A 19,328-nucleotide genomic window follows, 5' to 3' on the forward strand; every position below is an offset into this window, starting at 1 on the left:
TGTTGTGAAGCCTGCAGCCAACTCAGCAGCCTTATCTAATCAAGGATGTCGTGCAACAACCAGACTGAACAACTTTAACTGTAATAAATCTGATTTAACAATGAAAGTTAAAAAGTGGGTGAGACACCGGGAGTTGTTGTCTGAGCTGTAAGAAATCTGACACAGTTATCTCTGATCCAAAGAGAGATTCAGTCAATGAAATCTATTGTGAATTTATTCCATGTGAAGCAGAACTCTACGTTCATGTTGATATATGGCAGTATAAACACTGTCTACACTTCTCTTGACCTGTCCATCATCAAATCAATCCTTCCTTGGATACTTTGACCGCTATCTTACCTTCCTACGTATTATTTTTAGTGTGCCTTCATCTCCCAGGCTAATGTTTTTCCGCATCCTTTTATATCTGAGCTGCAGGCTTCTTCGCCAGATAGTGTACAGAGGGAGAGTGATACAGAGGATAAAACCTTCTGACAGGCGAGTCTCCTGCCGAAGAGAGGATCGATGAGGGTTCGTACACCCTCTTAAGCAGCTGGGGCTACAGGCCTCTGACGCAGCTAATCACACAGAGAAACAACAGTGCTCTGGACTGCAGGCTACGTATTTGTTCAACAGCTTCTGTGTGTAAGTAAGTGAAGGCTTGTGGATTTGCCGAAGCAGACGCTTACTCTACACAACAAACAGTCAAGCTGCAAGCAGTTCAGAAGCATTTGACGTTCGTATGCGCGCCTGAGAAAGTGAGTGTAACAAACACGAAGTCCTAAATAAGAGTGAAACCTCGTTCAGTCAAGGCCAACAAGTCTTACCTTTGAGTTCTGGACCTCCAGAGTGAGGTTTTGAGGAGGAGCACTTGGTACTGTGAAGAAAAGAAAATGGGTCATTTATATATATATAAAAAAACCTGGAAAAAATCTACTGTAGAGCTGAAAAGATTAACTGGTTAATCATTTGGTTGACTGACAGAAACATAATTGGCAACAATTTTTGAAGTGATTAACAAGCAAAAATGCCAACGACTCCCCAGTTCCAGGGTATCTGCTGCTTCTCTTTGTGACAGTAAACTGAATATTTTAGGGTTTGGAGTGTCAGTCTGAGAAAACAAGCTATCTGACATCATCAGCCTTTTCACGTTTCTAGCATTTTATGGACCAATCAAACAACAATCGATTAATGGAGAAAATAACCGGCAGCTTAATGACTAGTTAGTCGCTGATGGAAATGTGTCTTGCTGGCTCTATCTTTACAGCACACTACAGTTTACATTACATACAATTAAGGAATGTAACAGACTAAAACTGGTGGATTTTCTCTTCATGGGTCAACTGACCGTCAGACAAGGTGCGAACTACGACGTCCTCAGTGGAGACACCTGGACCGTGTTTGTTGTTGGCCACCACACGGAAACTGTACTCTGTGTTCTTCTTCAGCCCAGTCATGGTGTACGACTGACTGTCAATGTCGATGTCCTGAAAGGGAGGGAGGGAAGAAGAAAAACAACATTTGCATGTGACAGTGGAAAATAATGTGAACGTGCTCACTGACGATTCAACATGTAGAGACAAGACGGAAATAGAGCAAATAATGCGAAGCTCGTATGAAAGGAAAATGTTCAATTCTCGAAAAGATCACCTGCAAAGGCAGATAAAGAATACATTTGAACATTCACTACTGGCAGCGTGTTGATAAATGCAGAAATGGCCTCAGTTTTAGCATGTAATTTAAGCATTCAAGTTGGATACTGGCTCCAACATGCTGTAAATAAGACAGCTCCAATAGATTTACAAGCCCAGCAGTCTCTCAAATATGGCAAAGCTGCAAAATGTGATGCCTGCTTTCATCATTTCATCACACTAACATTTCTGTTTGTAAATCTGTGTAAAACTGTCATCTTCCACTGAGACACAAATTATGCTTTCTGTGATTACAATGTTTTGCTTTACAAATTGGGCACGCCGGCACATGTCCAATTACTTCAAGGCAATTTGTATTCAGCTCTTTGCTTGTAACATTTTGAGAAAAAAAAAAAAAGACTTCTATCTATTCGTGCTTCCAGAGCGGTCCAATCACAACCTCTGAACTCGGGTCAGATCTTCGCCTGTCACCACATCGCCATTGAAGATGCATCATAGTTAGTCCCTGAATTCCCTCTGTCCGTTAATATTTCATGTCCCTTCAGCACCGTGTCGTTCTAACTTCATCTCCACTCTGTCCCTTACCTTCACCTCTTCTTTCTTTCTTCTCATCCCTCGCCTTTCTCACCTCATCTCTGGCTCTCGTCTCCAGGGAGCTGAGGCATCATTACTCAGTGAGCTGGCTGAAGTTTCATCCATTATCATATTAAAGGCTTTTTAATGCCTCACTGGCTTGCACACTGCTACTGCTGGGGCTGACTCAATATCTAACCAGCTCCATTCCACTCTTGTGACAGAGTTAGACCTGCAGTGCAGAACTGGGTGAATCATATCTGCCTTCTTTTTGCACAATATGTGTTTTTGTGTGAGAGGCCTAATCAAGAGTGTGGCAAAAGGCAGCACAAAGAGGCGTTTAGCAAATGATTAGGAACTCCTTAGCTCATCACAATTTGCACTTGGCTATGCGGACATATTCTTTTCACTGCATCTAATGAAGCCTCTAAAATCAAGCGTCAGCTACATACAAGACTTCTCCTCTTACAAGGCGGAGTGTGAATAGTACTAGCAGTAGAATAATTCATTTGAAGTGAATTAAATAATACATCATCAGTATAAGGAAGGCAAACCGCACAAGGAAGTACTGAAATGCAGGAAAGACTAAACGGTGCTGTTTGATGGCTGAGTCAGCATCATGAATGTGAAAGCATATCCAGATTTTACTCAATTTTTAATTTCTGTGTAATTCAATTTTATCTTTGTCCAGAAAGTCCAAAAATTGTGCTGGATCATAATTGTTAAATTGGAAATAAAAGTGCCCTTTCACTCTGGAGCAACTGACCTGACTACCTGAAATCCTAAATTCAAAGTGCTCGTGTATCGTGTACATTTGGTGAGCTTTTAAACAGAGTGAGCTGAGTGAAGACTATGAACATCCCACCTCTTCATTGCCAACGCTTTTGTCTGTGTAGTACAACTTGTAGGTGAGGATCTCGCCGTTGCCAGTGAGGGGTTTGTCCCAGCTCAGGGAGACAGACGTTGGCGTGTTCGACACCGCCTGCAGGTTAGGAGCAGGGCCCGGCACTTGGACTGCAGAAAAAAATTAAGCAGGAGAGCAGAGGTTAGAAAACCACCTTATTATCTTGAACCCTCACCACTACTGATTCATTCTGTTACACCTGAAAGACAGGAACTTAATTTAGCAATATCCATTGATAGCTGCCAGACACACGTTCTTGGCTACTTCAAAGACACATTTCCGATGTGTTAGCCAGAGCTCAGACCACACGACGGCTTGGTCCCTGCAGCTCTGTGGAGAACAATCTGTTCCCCCTGGACTGGGCTGCCAGCCATGTTGATTTTCTTGTTATTCCCATGACAAACAAACGGAGGGTGTGCCTCAACAACAACATCAATGTACACCTTGCATTCCGCCAACACTTGCCTCTAGCTTATGCTCAGTGTGGCCGACAGTTTATTTCATTGTGTCTGGTCAGTCAAGATAGGGAGCAGGATGCATTACAATGCGTCTGTGTATCAGCCTGATACGATGATTGTCAGGCGCCGCTATTTTTTGTATGAGAAATAGAAAAATGCAGAAATGTTTATCTTGAATGATTCGTGATGTGGTGTAACGGCTTAAATTAAATGCTTACACCAGCATGCAAAGCTGGCACTGTGTTAAGATTAATCCTTTTAAACTTTGAGTAAGATCTGACAGCTTATAAAAAATTAACATATTAGAACGTAAAGATAAAACATAGTGAGTGGAAATCATATACACACATACACAGTTTATATGATCACGTCCGATTACTTTATGTCCACTGGCGCCTATGCATAAATAATAATTCCACACTTTTCATCCGATGCAAATGTAAATGCATTTAAATTAAAGTTGACAGTCAGCACATTAACCTCTAAGTAAACATTTCATAGGTGTTTGCTAGAAGATGGAGCTAGAGCTGCCCTTATAACTGTATACAGGGGGCTCTATGTCCATAAGTATATGGACAGTGACATTTCTTGCCGTCTCTGTGGACACACACACTGGACAAAGTCTGTGAGGTTAAAGTGCTGGCTGTCAGACACAGATATATGTCTGTGCTCTATATATCTTTTAAGCTTTAGCTGCAGGTGTTCCTGACAGGAAAGAGAGGCTCTCATTTGTCAGTGTGCTCTGAAGTTGGATCTATGGGCTTCAGTGTGTGTGTGTGCATGTGCAGGTGTATTAAGTCACTCTCTGAGGAGAGGCGATATGGGGGAAGCTCCGTGTGCACACGCCTGGCGCTCAGACGTAGGTCAACAGTTTAAGCTCCAATTCATAGCATGTTCTTACACTAAAAGTGCACACACACGACAGAGATATACTGCACAGGTACAGCCCGCCCTCACTGCTATCCCCATGGGTGGCTCGGCGCCTGCTGGCAGACATTAAGGTGCAGTGTGTGTATTTATGTGTGCGTGTCATCTGTCCGACCTCCAGCCAAGGACACAGGTAGAGAAACATGGGCTGACCTACAAAGCGACAGTGACTGAGCTGTAGCCGAGGCTGGAGGTGAGGGACGTCCACCCTGACAGTGTGCTGGGAAATCCCCTTCACAGCACTTTCAAATATGGGTGAAACTGAGTGATTTGGAGCAGCAGCCATGGGGAGTCTTACACAGCCAAACACAAAAGGAAAAGAAGAAGAGAACACTTTGTCGCCTCAATAATTCTTATGTAGCTTCTTTATAGCAGCTCTGTACAAACTGGATAAGGGGAAAAATCTGGAATACTAATTTCAGATATTCCTTACTCAGGTAAGCAACACATACAGAGGGCGTATAGTAAATGTCGGCGAGTAAACAAGAGGTGGCTTATAAGAAGAAAACGCTGAATTTCTCTGGTCTGCTGTTGGGTGGTCTGACTGAACGCACAGCCCCAAACAGCCTCCTCTGTGTGTGTGTGTGTGTGTGTGTGTGTGTGTGTGTGTGTGTGTGTGTGTGTGTGTGTGTGTGTGTGTGTGTGTGTGTGTGTAGGGAAGAGGGGCTGTCTCTGTTTGAAGTGAGCGTACGCTGTATGTGAGTGAATATTTGTTTGTGTGAATGTTTATTTGCACATTTGTGTGCTCCTTTTGAGTGCATCCTGTTTGCCTCAGTGTGCCAGTGCGAGCATGTTTCCAACAAACTGGCTGGAGTTCGCCTTTATGTTTATGTGTCCTGTTTACTCAGCACGTATAAATGAACGTTTGTGTGTGTGTGTGTGTGTGTGTGTGTGTGTGTGTGTGTCTTCACCTTCAGCCTGGGTGGCCACTTTGAGCGCTGCAGAGCTCTCTCCCTGGCCGTTGCTGTTGTGGGCCACAACCCTGAAGCGATATTTGGTGTCTGGCATGAGGTTCTGGATGGTGACCTGCATCTCTCCCGGACGGCTGGTGTTCAGCACTCGCTCCCTGATGTGGACGTGGACACAAACACACACGGAGAACATTTTATTAATTCTAAGGTGGTCTAATTACATACCAAAAACATGTTGCGTTTGAAACGTGTCACAAAACAGTGGTCCACAATCACCAGCGAAGCCCAGAAGAGGGTCACTTTAAAGCGTCATCACACGGTTTGTGCAGCCTTTCAGATGGAATATTTTGGTGTTCATGTTGTCCCCCATCTTCACCGTCATTGTCACATGGACCTCTCAAGAGTACATCAGTTTGCCTTTTTGAATTTAGCACAGGGTCTGCGGCGTAGACTCATCCATCCCATGATGGTAACTTTGGATTCTGAACTTCAGTTAAGTAGTTCTGTAATAGCTAAATTCTTATCCGAAGGCAAGTTTTTTCCAAAATGCCGTATGTTTTGGTAATGCCAGAAATCCTAAATGTCATCCTAAACTGAGATAAGATTTCAGACAAGAAGATTCTGAAATGAGGTCCGTGACATTTCGCTTGATTTGTCGAAGCATTGGATCAAAACTCAAAGATATTCAATCAACAATAATACAAAACTGAGAAAAGAAGGAAAACTTCACATTTGAGAAGCTCGAACCAGTTAATTTCTCTTTTTGCTTGATAAATTACTCATTTTCTATCTATCAGCTAATCAGTTAATGCAGTAATTGACTAACAATGAGCATATGAGCACTCATCAGTGAACGGTGGTAAAGTTACAGCTAGTTTCAGACAAAATAAGGCACGTACAACCACACTGGTTTGTGGAAACAGTATTTGTCCAATCCACGCATTTGCACATACAGTAAAATATGCTGTTGCATCTTTAGCTCCAGCACAGAGTATTTTCCGTATTGGGACACAACTGAAAATAACTTGAAGCTATTTTACAGGGAAAACATAAAAAGTAGCCAAAGCGCTTGAGGGGAAATGTGGAATATCCTCTCAGCCTCTGAAGTTTCTTTCTCAATCATACACAGAAGATCCTCCACACAACAAGCTGAGGAAAATTTATGACAGGGCTACTTGAAAAAAATGAAATTACTGTTTGAACTAATGTTAAAAGGCAATCCTTTGAGGAGGGAAGTTTGTTTTTAATTAATGAACACTTACTGCTACAATAAGTGCTTTAACTGCTTTAATTAGATATATTCAGAGTGGTCTGAGACTCTTGCACAGGAATAAATGCATATTAGCACCCTGCTGAATCCAGCGGTAATATGTGTATTAGCACCCTCCTGGCAGTACTACAGTACCGCTTAGCGTGTGTACTACCTGCTAGTGCCCTCCTGGCTGTAGAAAACGGAGTAGGTTAACTCATCTCCGTGGGGTTCGGCCGGCGGGCGCCAGGTCAGCTTGATGAAGCGGGTGGAAACCAGTGAAGCCACGACATCCCTGGGGGCAGAGGGGGTGGGCCCTGCTGGACTGGCTACACCTCCGGAGCCTGGTGTTACATGGTCAGTAGTGTTAGGAGTCAGTGAAGGGGGAGGGAAAGAGGGCAGGGCTACGTCTTTGGGTTGGGAAGGAAGGAGGAGGCAGGGAGGGAGGGATGGCGGGACGGGTGCAGGGACACGGGGGAGGGGGGAGGAGACAGTGGCAGCGTGGGAGGGGTTGAGAGGAGTATCACGCAGAGGCGTCCGAAAGGAACAGGTCGAGGAGAGGAAAGGAGTGGAAATGGAAATGACAGTGAAACGAAGGAAAGGAAGGAAACAAAAAAAAGAAGAAAAAACAAAATAACAACAACGTAACAAAAAAAGACTGTTGGCGTGACAAGGAACCACAGAAATAAAACACTTCTACTACATTCACGAAGCTGACAAATAAAAGCACAATACAGGGGGACTACACATGCAAGTCTACACACAGCTCTCTAACGTCAGGGCAGTGGGAGCAGAACACAGTGTCACACATTTCATTTTCATAGACGGTCTTCCTGCCAATCATCTGGGATTAAAAATGATTGGTTTGCATTTTTGGTGACGTTTTTACTGACTAAAAACTGGCCAGCATTCGATGGAAAACGGAGGCAGACTTTGCTTTGACAGGGACAAAGCCACCTCGTAGCCTCTCAAATGCACACAAGAAAACCGTCTATGTGTTCAGGGAGTCAAAAGCTTTTATTTCAGACACAGTAACACAACTGTAGACGACCCCAACCCCTACCCCCACCCCGTAAACTGATTCTGAAGTCCAGATTCTCTCAACTAACACACCAGATGATGTTTTTTAAACACTTTTGCCGTCACATTCCACAGCCCAGCCACAGAAATGTTGGTGATTTCATTTGGTGGGTTTTTTTTGTTTTTGGAGGAACAATCTGCGGTCAGACTCAGTGAGATCTGCTTTCCATTTGCCTGGCAAGAGGGCAAAACGAAACCATACGGAAAGAATGTCAGCCTGTATGACATTTCCATTTGTTTGCAGGTCAGGGAAATTGACTGGAGGGCAAAACTGAAATACAGAAAAGGAGCATGGCAAAGTGTAGTGTGCTAACAGCGTATTATTACTGGGGATATTGTTTTGAAATGCAAAGCGGCTGCTGGCATATTTGTCTGTCATGGCATGCGGATTGACCGCTAACTCGGCTTTCGGTGTTTGTTTACATTTCGACTTTTGTGATTGGAGTGATATGAAGGTTGCTGTTTTTTCTTGCAAAGAACTAGAAGGTACACACACACTTTTCTGTGTATTGACACTCACTCTTTCACTCACACACACTGTGATCAAAACCTCTGAAGGAGCTTGAGCTGTTGTTGGCTAGAGTACACGCATGACTCCAATTGATCACGTCTTACCTCAAGCTGGCAATTGGCTGGCCGCTACAAAATCGGGTTAGATTCATGTAGTCTGAAGCAGGCTTAGAACATACTCAGGTGAACTGACGTCTGGTGACTGCTGTGGCCAGTCAAGATCGTTTCGCTGGTTGCTCCTGAAAACGGTTCCCTTTTCTGTGTGCTTAGGAGGAAAAAATGTGGGCCTAATGTCTAATAAGTGCTGGGATTACTACACTTTATTATAAATACTGACAAGCTCAAACAACTTAAACATGTAAGTCAGCACTCAAACCTCCAAGCAGCATTTCATTTCAAATCCAGTTTGCTGGAACTGGGCCAGAAACAAAGGAAAACATATCATCGTCCTGACACTTTCTGACTGCAGTGTAAATGACCAGATGCTGAACAATTATCCTCATTCATAAAGCAATGCACGCACGCACGCACGCACGCACGCACGCACGCACGCACGCACGCACGCACGCACGCACGCACGCAAGCACGCACGCACACACGCACACACGCACGCACACACACACACTCGCACAAAGTCTGGTGTCTCACATGGCACTGGTGATGGGGTTATCACAACACAAGCATAAGCAGGCTTACAGGAGAAACAAAAGCTTGACTGCTGATGAGGAAGCACTTCTAACATTACTCAAATGTGAACACACAAGAGAACACAAGCCGAGGAACATAGCGGATTGTACGCTGTAAAAATACACAGCAAATACTGGAAGTCACCTTGGCTGTGGTCCACTCATTTGGTCATATATAAAAACCTTCATTAGATGCAACAGTGTCAAAACAAAGACAAAGCAAACAAAGACAGAAATACTAAATCTAAATACCTAGAAAGGTTTACAGACAGGAGACACAAGGGGAAGATCAAGGAAGGAAACAGAGATATTCATAAGTGCAATCAAAATGTCTGAAGGGCTGCAACTTCTTCAACTTGGATTAGCAGACATGAACCTTCAAGCAGAAAGTGTCTAATCTCAAAAGGCTTGCATGGAGGCTGTACTGTATGTAAATGCGAGAGGAGAGAGAATCCAAGGTGAGAAGCCCTGAAAATGGACAAAAGTGACTTAACGGACAGCTGCTGTAACAGAACTAAACAAACTGACAAGACCTGAATAATGAATCACTTGACAAATTTTCTAAACGATTTATTTCAATAGTGAACGCTGCGACCATCTGCTGCTGCTTTATTGGAGGTTCCATTAATTTTCTATCCCTGCTTTTATGTTCATTCTGGGTGTTTTTTATGTGAAGCACTTGGAGAATGTAATTTATTTGTCGTAAAGCACTTTGAGCTGCACTTCTTGTGTGAAAGGTGCTAGTGTCACCACTACTCTATATAATATAATCTATACTTAGACGGCTTGACAGTAATAAGCAAATAGCCAGATTTCCCTTTAACTTCCGATTCAATGTGCAAACAGCTCTAAAACTAGGAAAGAAGGACGAGATCCCATGTGTCCAAAATATGTTATGTTAGTCAGTCTTGAATCACCTGGAGCTGAGCCACTGCTTGTTGTCTGAGACAGAAGAATAAGTCACGACAGAGGTTGAGCCAAGCTTTTAGACATGTACGCGTAGACATAAACTGATCGTATCTCTGGTTGTTACAGGCGTGTTGTGCTGCAGTGGAGGAATCATTTTAGTGCACCGTTCAGAGAGGAAAAGAAAACAGATAAGGCTTGAGTGCTGCTATAGAATGAATGGTTCCTCGAGGTCAGAGGGGGTTAGTGGAAACGGGTCACGCCGCCTTGCAGACACTTCGGTCACTGCCTTAAGTCTTTGAGTAAATTTCTCCATCAGTACGCTTCCCCAGCGTGACTCTCACAGCAAAGGAACTGCGATAAGAGGCTGGATGTGTCACCTTCTTTGAAGCAAACACAATAAGGAATACACCACTTTAGTGAAGATAATCTTGAAATCAGTGTCAGGTCAGACAAAGAGATATGGCAAAGCCTGGTGAGAAATGCATTCTGGGGAAGGCAAAGGGGAGGAAATAAAACCATTACATGTAATTTCCATCTTCAGACCACTTGTCAGCTGTAGGTAATTGACATGCTGAGCAGTTTTCAGTGTCCTTCTGACAATCTGTCTTGTACATGCATGCCTAGAATTGTTACAGTAAGGAGGTGTCAGCCTCCCACTTCCGCTGCCAAGCTCTATTCATAGCTGATTAATAGTGTCATTAGTCTCTGTGCCAGAGGTAATGAATGGCTGGCATTAAGGCTTAACGAGGAAGGTTACTCTAGATCTGCATAATAAATCTGGGTAACCAATACACAAAACAGTCAGGACAAAGACGTGCATAGCAAAGCATTCATCTTAATATTCAACGGAAGAAAAAGTCGTTTCTGAAATTAAAACAATCGGAGTAGCGTTAAAGGTCTGATTAAAGCCTCGTAACTTAAACTTTATCTTCTGCTGCTAACTCCGTAATCCTTTGCTATGTTTCCCAGTGAGCGTCGCTGTGAAGTTACGCCAAGTAGTTTTTTCATCATCTGGTCTGAGTACACAGATAAGAGAGCCCACCTCACCGGCTCAGACCGTGCACCTCCACCAAGAGAGCATAAATCTACTGAATGCAGAGATCTGCCAGAAGCACCCACAGCACTGTAACTACAGATAGCCTTTTGAGGGGGAATTCAGCAGGCCATGCCAGGCTCTTGCAAAATGGATTTTCTCAGAGCCAGTTTCCGTGTCTAATGTGGTTCAGTAATGATGACTGTGTAAGAGACACATCCAGCACAATGCTAATGGTCCATTACTGAGTCACTACTTTTATCTGCCATAGAATGAACGGAGCAAGAATGAACAATGTACTCAGAAAGCATGGTCCAGAGCCTTCAAAAAAAAAGAAACACGACAAAGCCGACTGTCAATTAAAACCGACAGGCTTTGTCATGTTTCATGCGAACATGCAAAAGTGGCATGATGGGAAAAATGTAGGACTATAAACCGAACAGCACATATCTGGGCTTGTAGCTGAAGTGCATGAAGGTGATTAAAGAGAACTCAGATTCCTTCCGAACAAAGACAAAAATTCATGACAGATCCTTTCATAAAAACGTAAAGATAATGTAAGCAAACTCAGTTCTTAGAGCAGCCGGAGATAACTCTTTCTCTCTGTCAAGATAAGGCTGGAAAGACGAGCAAGTCTGACAGCTCATGACATTTGAGCAGCTCCTTATTGCGCTGACAAAGGAAACTGAGTCAGAAGGAGAAGACAAATGTTTCAGGGGGAGACAAAGTCCGGGGTGAAGAGAGAAATGGCAAGAAAAAGGCTGACCGAGCACTGGTGTTTCGTTGTTCTCTGTGTTTCCTCTTAGGTAGCTTGTCAACAGCAATAACAAACTCCATTTTTAACACAATTTTCAAGACTTACAAAGTGCTTACAAGCAATACAGCAATAAATGAAAAGCAATTATAAACAATAAAAATGCGAGACATTCACCAACAAAGGATAAAAACGCAGCCTGTATTGTGTACCACCTTATCGCTGGCCGAGGGGAAGCTGACAGAGATACAGTATCAGATCACTGGAGCGTATCAGTTACTGCACACATTCCCTCCCGCTGTGATAATCAGAGACAGTCAAGATTAAAGTGCAGCTCAAACCTCACAAAGGCTTAAACTGACGAGGTGTTCCAACTCACTGACATAATCCGAAAAGGAGAAAAAGTCTTTGTGTCTCAAACTGACTCTCCCAAAAAATTTCAGACAGCAGCTCCTCCACATGTCTCCCTGTCGTTTTCTAGGGCATGTTCACGACGAACGCAAAAGGTTTCAAATATGCCACGTTCCCCAGGAGAGAAATAAGCTCTAATTAAATTTAAAAGATACATGTCAATCCCGAAAATGAATCAATTTTCTCCTCATGAAGTCTCGAGTGATTTGAAATACTTCTCTGGAACAATCTTTATGCGTTGGAGACGCTGATGGTGGGACACATCAAAGTCATGCATGAGAAGAGAAATAACTGAGAGGTGAGCACTCAGATACAGAACACTGCAAAATAGGACTTCACTACGAGCGTCACTACTGCATCACAATGCAGACGGAGGTCAATATTCTGACAAACGTTTTGGACAAAGCACATCACAGCGTCTCTGCCTCAATAAGCGCAGACCGTAAATGCAGCTGTAAAAGGCTCTGAGTGGGTCACAGATGTATTTATGTCTCCACACTCCGTAAACACTCCTGTGGCGGCACAGACAAAGTGGGATGCGAGAGGACCCATCTGATGGATCCGTGGGACTCCCGGATGCCATGTGGTGATACAGCTAATACATTACGAGGGAGGTGTTTGTACTTCTAAGGATGGTCTCTTTATCAGACAGCTAAAACCTCCATAAGCCTGTGCATGTTCTTGTTTATCAAACAGAAAAGCTGTCCTTTTGAAACCCTGCAGCCGTTTTCTCTTAAATGGCACAGTTCGTTCAGTTTTACATTTATCTTGCTTTTCACATCCAAAATCAACATTCTCACATTCCCTGGGGGCTTACATAAACAAGTAGAAGGCATTTGTAGGGGGCATGTTTTGGATGGGATGATGGTATGTCTGTGTTTGCATCCACTCTCGGCCCTCCAGCAATTTACTTTCTGATCATTTTTTTTTTTCATGAGAAAGTGACAGTCCCTGCTCTTGGTCTTCAAAATAAACACGCAGCTTCACGTTTAATGTGTGGGAATGAATAAAATGCTATATACATTCTACAGAGACTTAACAAACCCAGAGGATCCACAGATCCCAACACGCAGGGGAAAACAAACTCTCCTATGTGGAGATGACGACGGTAATTGAATGGGTACATCAATAATTAAGCATCCACTGTGTGTACATACCGCGTTCCTTCACCATCAAACACATGTACCCCCTTGATCCGTGAGCCACTGGTGAGTTAATTTGGGTGTGATTGCTTTGTTCCTTTGAATGCCTTGCTTCAACACACACACACACACACACACACACACACACACACACACACACACACACACACACACACACACACACACACACACACACACTCTCGCAGAAACATGCACGATCATGAGGGCAACAGCTGCCTGCCCAGACTCGGTATGCAAATGAAGATGTGCGACTACAGTATACAATGTAAAACCCCCCTCCCCTCCACCTCCGTTCCCACTTTGACAAATCTGCATCATATGCATCACGTGCTCCACATGCTGGCTGGGAGAGGAACGCGAGGCCTCTTGGGCTCGCCTTTCAAGCAGATCAAAACAGCCAGTGATGCTGCACATCTCCAGAGCATTCCACCACCGATGCCCAGGACTGAAAACAAGCTTTTCTTTCTGCACCGCCTGCCTTTGTATCTTATTACATTGGAGGTACAAGAATACAATTCAACCTTTACAGGGGAACAGAGCAAGGCTAGAATAAAGTAATTGATTTCAGGTTACCAGTGTGTATGTGTGTATACACGCACTTGCAACATTTCATGTATAAAGTGAGTGGAGCTGAACAACCAGGAACAGGCTGAAAAGGTCAAACAGTATGCTTGCAGAAGTGAGAGCAGCTGCAACTCCCCCTTGGGAGACTCCCTAACAAACAGTCCAGCTAATCAGACTCCTACCAATAAAGCGGCCTCCCAGGGTCAGACCCACTGAGAAGCGGCTACCGCACTGCGCGAGCAGGCAGCGGGGTGCCCACAACCCACTGTGATGTTACTCACTAGTCTACTTTTAGCTTATGGAAACTGGGAGGCTCAGTGGAGAGAAGGGGGGTGGGTGCTAACAGGAAAAATAAAAGCTCCAGCTTTGTTGGTGCCGCTCACAGGGGTCAGCTGCCTGCAGCTCAGGGAAGGGTGTGAAGGGAAAGTGATGTTTTTGTGCCATGTGGTACTTCCAATTACTGCACCCAGAAGACCGTCCACGTCCAAAAACATCAGATCGACATCCTGGATGAGTGTGTGTTGGAGGTGGATGGCATTATATCCTAACTAAGGGCACGCGTTAGTGAGGTGTGTAAAACAGACTGTCAGGAACGAGCAGATCTCTCACACATACTTGCGCAGTCAGGCCTAAAACTGGCACTGATAACAAGACCGACCTTCAAAAAAACAGCACTGACGCAAGTACTGAAAGCTATTTTAATCCTTTTTGCACTTTTCTGTGCAAAACAAGAGCAAGATGGGTAGGTACCCATAATATTTTGCAGTTAGCACTTAGACGAGAGACCATTTATAAATGAGGCAAAGCCTTTCAGCACGGTTGAGTAAATACAACCCATAGAAAAGTTCAGCCCGCGCTGTGAGAGCCTCCGCTTGTAAACACACAGATACACATTTAACACCATCCCTGAGAGACAGAGCCGCAACACAAACACTCTGCCATCAGCATCCGTACAAACAGCAAATTGGTGGAGGCTGATTTCAGCTCTTCACAATCAATTTAGTCTACAATCCCTCTGATCAGCTCCCTACAGCATCCAGTGAGGGAACACACTCACTAATCACGATCACTAACATGGTGTGTGTGCATGCCAAAGATATTTTGTGCGTGTCTTCTAGTTGAGACGCTGTGTGCACATTTTAGGGCTTCATCCCCAAATTTGAATTTCAATATATTTTGCTATGAGGCAAAATTTAGTGGACATATTCACATTAACATATGATTAATATTCTCCAACAAATGCCCCGGATATGTTTTTATATTGCCTTTTCATGATCACAGGCATTAATAAATATAACAATAATGCTCTAAATAAAACAATATTATCATATTTGTTTAATCAACCACAACCCACCATAGGCAAATGATACTCAACACTCTAAGTTAAGATAAGGCACTTATTATAATAGCACCCGCAGCGCATAATAGCACAAGCAGCTGCATGAGGTGAATAGAAAATTCAGCTGTTGGAGAACAGGTAAATTTGGTGCTCATTGCAAGGGACTCACCATTTTTTTGGAGGCAATTTTATCCCCCAGTTGCACTTAATTAGCTTGTGCTTAGTGCCAACAAGACACTACTCCCTCTGTTCGGGCTTCTTATCTGGGCTTCTACTGCATCACTCGAATGTTCATTATAATTTAATGTTGACTTACGGAAAGTGCAATTGTGAAAATAAACAGCACCACAAACTGCAGCCTCAAAACATTACCATACAGTTAAATCAACGCCTCTCTAACGAACTTCATGAATGTAGTAACTGTTGCACAATGCTTGTCGTGGACTTTTTTTTTCTTTATTTAATCAGGAGAAAGTCTCATTGAGATTCAAAAGCTCCTTTTCAAGAGCGTCCTGGTAGCATAAAACAAACAATTTTAGACGGAAACAAAGAAGAAATGAAAGAAACATAAAAAAAAGCATACAAACATCTACAGTCAGATGTCCTCGCTTCCAAGCCTGGACTGCATTGTGCTGTCACGTATTTCATGTCAGACACTTCATCCGCCCACCACTGTATATATGTGTGCAGTCACTAGTGTACGTTTAGCATATGACAGAGATGAAGCAGGGAACAAAGAGGGTCAAGGCAAGCGAGAGCAGCCTACACAATGATTGCAGGCTCGAACGAACAATGGGAGACTGTTTAGTTGGATCGACCAGCAACCACAATTAGTTTGTGCCTCTCTGACCTCACGAAGGCAGTCACCATACAGTAAAAGACGCGTGACCATACGTGTGCGTGCACGTGTATCCCAGCAGTACACGACGTGCTGTTCAACTGTCATACTTTCACGCTGCTGCCTGGTGCTGAAGGTAAACTCCCGATACAAACCGTGCCAACAGAAGGCATGGAGCGCAGCCCTGCGCTGTGCTGACACATTCACATGCTCACAACGTAACACATTCACTCGTGCTGGCCTGGCCATGACCCCGCTAGTGGATGATGGAGCGCACTGTATTCCCTGAAGTGTGCCCGGGCTTTTATTCAGTACTGGTGGAGTCTGACTGGAGGAAAGGGTCTTTTAGCAGCCTATTCTCACTTCTTGATTTGAACAGGGAATAAGGGTGGTGCTCCGATGTAGTGGATGTGGTGATCCCCCATATGTGGCTTGTCTGCTACAAATGTGTTCGGGGGGTTTTTTTTTTTTTTTTTTTAAGCGATTTTTTACAGCTCCCCCTACAAACTGAAACACGGTCTGTTTCTTGGTTGTTTAATCGTGATCCAGTTACATTTTACATTACATGGATTCATAATAAAGTGAATTTCTCTCCCCAGCATCAGCTAGAGCCGCCACTGCAGTACATCACACTGACAGCTGAGACCTCCTTTGAAGTATCGCTCTTCATCTTTCCCTTTACTTTCAGTTCAATATCAATTCAAGCACTTCTTGATTTGTATTAGAAAAGGACAACAATAAAGTTTTAGCATCAAGATATATTTGTACATAAAACCCTTCCTGCTTGCATGTCATCACACAGCCACAACAGCAGATCCAGGCCCCTCATGTGTATCCGTCGTGGAAATTATTACCGCTTGTCTTGAAACAATTCAGCTTCAATATTTGAGTGTCTGTTTGTGTTACAAATGTGCAGCAACTATCAGTTTTGTTTGGAAAATTCATTTCTCTTCAGGCTCAGTACAATGTTTTGAACATAAGGTGGAAGAGTTTGGAGCTTTCTCTGCTTTTTGTTGTTTACAGTGTGAGCAGAATTACTTCTGGCAACCCGATCGGCCCACGACAGCTTTCTTTGGCCGGGTTATGTTCAGCTTACAATTGGCTACAATAGCTTTGCTCTATTACTCTGTACCTCTTATGTTTTGGTTGTTTTCTTGCCAATAGTGGTCTCAAGGTTTAATATTTCTAAGTCGGATTTTCTGGCTCCAGACAAATGTAACTGCTTTCATTTATTTTCAGCAAGAGGAGGAGTTGGGCAACATTGTCCCGCATGCATTGTTTGGTATCTTTGCTCAAGCTTAATGCCTTTACTAAAAGAGATTAATTTTGTCTCACTGTTATTAAAATAGCACAGAAGTCTTCACTTTGCCTCAAATTGGTTTGTCCTTAGGTGCTTCACAGGCAAGCTTAAACTTCCACTTGATTTGGTTTCATGCGCTGTAAATTAGCAGCATCTAAATAAAACTCGCGTGGGTTTTCTCGACGTCTGGATACCTTCAGAGGTGTAATGTTTATTAGGTGCTAAGTGTCTTGGCCCAGATGAGAATGCATGACATCCAGTGGTTGTTAACAGCGGTGCCAAGTCATCTGCAAATACAGTGGGAGACTCTCAGTTTCTGTGTCATTTCACAGGGACGTCTGGTTCTCAAGTCTGCCATAATTAATCGATTTACTAATGAAGTTATGGTATGTGCAACTCTCGACATATCCCTTCCAGTTTCTCCCTGTGCCTGTCAGTTTGTCAAGCTACAGCTTCTGGGACAGCACACATGTCAGTTTATCATGCCAGCTCTCCTGATGCCTGCACTCATAAATACACAGAGTGATGGAGGGAGAGGAAAACCAGGAGGCACAGTGAGCACTCAGACAGTGATGAGGCATCTCCATCTCTCAGTGGGGGTCTGGTACCTCTGACGGGAGGGGAGGACAGGACTCTTCTGTTAGCTGCCACAGGTCTAAGGGGAGGGAGGGAAAACTAATGGCAGCATGGCTAGATAAAGGGGAAGATGAAGGGAGAGGCAGAGGGATAGAGGTAGAAAGAGAGAAGCGGAGAGAAAGAGGGAGGCATGGAGAAGGACTGCTTTGGCTTCAACAAACGCATTTGCATCAGAAATAGTGCATCACCTTTGTTTTGTCATAAACCGACCTGAATAAAAGCCGGGAACACAAGCCTACAGGATAAAGAAGCAAAAAATTAGGCTGCTACGTTGCACAGCGTCAAGCGACTGATGTTTTAAAATATGTTATCTATTACCCGGAGCTGGCTAAGGCCTCAGTGAAAGGTCTACCTTTCAGTCATCATGAAATTCACTTGCAAAGTCGTGGCTAAAACAGCATCAGAGCTGGGAGCTCGTGGATCCAAACAAGCTTTCAGGCTCTCTAGTGAAGTACTTGGCTTGGGCACTAGGAGGCAAAATGTCAAAACATTACTCTGTGAGTGGTGGGAATGGAGAGGAGAAGAGAAGAGAGGAGAGACAGACAGCTCAGACAGGAGGCATACTGACGCCAGCATATGGAAGGAGTTAAAATAAGTATTCACATGGAAATGGAAATGCATCTATCTTGAATTTATGCAAATACAAAAAAGCATAAAAAAAACATACTGAAGAGCACAAAGCAAAGTGAGTGCATCCACTTCTCTTTTGTTTGCCTATGTTATATGCAGATCTGTCTGCATTTGTCATATTAAGCTTTTAGGTGCTTGAATCTTAAACTTGCCTATTTCAACAAGCGGGCATCCAGTAAGTGAGTGCTTTTGCTTTGCAATTGTTGAAATAGGAATACATAATGGTGAAGAACATGCAGGGGCTTTTCTGCTCTCTTATGAATGTCTCTTTCTAAATGTAAATGTTATATATACCGCTTTCCACCTCTGGAAGGCAACAACGGCAGCTATCTGAAAAACAAACTATTTCTTTCAGCTCTACTCTGCATCTTAAAGAACTACACAAAAAGCACATACACTGCAAGCACCACCCTATCAAACTTCAGTCACTCTCAGTCTTTGTAGTGTGTATGGAAAGATGACAATCACATAAATGGGTGCTTGGTCCAGGCATAGGTTACAGATGTCAACTTCAAAGTCGAAAAACACAAACCGTTTCCTCTCCAAGCCGTAATTGCCGCCTACTACCATATCACGCATAAATACGTCAGATAATCATGCGCCTGGAAAGGACTGCTAACTGTTGCAGCACATTGTCTATAGATGACATGTGACGATAATCCCTGAAATAGCATATCTGCTGCAGCTGACTGACCTCCCTCATGATCACTCTGACAACAAGGTCTACACGTGGGCATCGAAACTGCCAGCAGGGAAACGTTCATGATGGCCTTTAGCGGGCGCATTTGTAGCCTAGAGAGGAAAGAACGGGCCAATCTGCTG

At 43.6% G+C, this 19,328-nt stretch overlaps 1 protein-coding gene across 15 annotated transcripts in view; it reads right to left on the reverse strand.

Moving 5' to 3' along the window:
- neo1a (neogenin 1a) overlaps positions 1-19,328 on the reverse strand; it is a 151,707-nt gene that overhangs the window by 24,328 nt on the left and 108,051 nt on the right. For 13 of the 15 annotated variants that reach the window (XM_070960196.1, XM_070960131.1, XM_070960185.1 and 10 more), the window contains exons 8-12: positions 6,829-7,063; positions 5,405-5,559; positions 3,070-3,218; positions 1,328-1,466; positions 807-856 (exon numbers count right to left, since the gene is read on the reverse strand). In XM_070960196.1, the coding sequence (XP_070816297.1) occupies positions 807-856; positions 1,328-1,466; positions 3,070-3,218; positions 5,405-5,559; positions 6,829-7,063 (728 nt within the window). The remainder of the gene's footprint in view (positions 1-806; positions 857-1,327; positions 1,467-3,069; positions 3,219-5,404; positions 5,560-6,828; positions 7,064-19,328) is intronic. The other 2 variants (XM_070960178.1, XM_070960122.1) reach the window with 1 other exon arrangement.

This window comes from Chaetodon trifascialis, chromosome 1 (genome assembly GCF_039877785.1).
Source record: "Chaetodon trifascialis isolate fChaTrf1 chromosome 1, fChaTrf1.hap1, whole genome shotgun sequence".
NCBI classification, from domain to species: domain Eukaryota; kingdom Metazoa; phylum Chordata; class Actinopteri; order Chaetodontiformes; family Chaetodontidae; genus Chaetodon; species Chaetodon trifascialis.